Source organism: Eurypyga helias, unplaced genomic scaffold (genome assembly GCF_000690775.1).
Source record: "Eurypyga helias isolate BGI_N326 unplaced genomic scaffold, ASM69077v1 scaffold27409, whole genome shotgun sequence".
NCBI lineage: Eukaryota > Metazoa > Chordata > Aves > Eurypygiformes > Eurypygidae > Eurypyga > Eurypyga helias.
The window spans coordinates 11253-11959 of record NW_010273099.1 but is presented as its reverse complement, the minus strand read 5'-3'; the positions used below and the strand labels follow the sequence as shown (position 1 = coordinate 11959).

Genomic DNA, 707 nt, shown 5'->3' with positions numbered 1-707 from the left:
AAACTCCGGCGGGCAGGGTGCTGCGAGCTGGGGCAGGAGAGGGGGGAGCAAGGACTGTCCCACCGGGCGAAGGGCTATGTCCCCAGGGAATGGGTTGGAGGGCCAGGGGGCATGTCGGTCTGGAGTCCGGGGACCCAGGGCCACAGGGACAGGGCAGAAATTTTAGATAATGATTGACCGGCCGGTTCCATCCCCAAATAACCTCCCTCTGACGGGTCAGTGGGGCATTTCCCTGCCCTGCTCCCTTTGCTTGCCCAGAAGGGACCGGCGCTGCCGGCACGGGGCTGGGTGTCCCCACGCTCCCCGTCCTCTACAGCCGTGCGTCCCTTTCCTCGCAGAGACCCAGCGGAGCTACTTCAACATCTCCGAGGGGAGGGTTCTCCCCAAAACAACCGGCAAGCCCTCGGCACATCTCACCCTCCGCCCGCAGAGCCTGGCCCAGGATGGTGAGTCGGGGACCCTCCTTGGGCACCGGTGGGTTTCTGAGGTGGGAACAGGGGAAAGGCCTCACCCAAAGGGCAGGGGACCAGGATGGGAGACACATCTCCTGACCAGTTCAGGGCCACCTTCTCCACCCCTCCAAGCTGGATGACTGTGGGAGAGAGTTAGGGCCACCCCTTCCCTTTCTCCTGGCCCTGACGGGTTCTCCCCTCGCTGACCCTTCCTCCTCCCCAGGAACCTCCAGGCGCTTCGGGAACCCAGTCCTG

The 707-nt window shown here is 64.6% G+C and overlaps 1 protein-coding gene across 1 annotated transcript in view; it reads left to right on the top strand.

Annotated features, from left to right (window-relative positions):
- Nucleotides 1–338: 338 nt before the first annotated feature.
- The window catches only part of LOC104515408 (tumor necrosis factor ligand superfamily member 10-like), a gene marked incomplete at its 5' end in the record, with an annotated part of 762 nt that continues 393 nt past the window's right edge, over nucleotides 339–707 (top strand). Inside the window, 3 exon segments of the mRNA XM_010159362.1 lie at nucleotides 339–446; nucleotides 676–697; nucleotides 699–707. The exon segment at nucleotides 699–707 is cut by the window's right edge and continues 356 nt beyond it. Coding sequence (XP_010157664.1) covers nucleotides 339–446; nucleotides 676–697; nucleotides 699–707 — 139 coding nt within the window.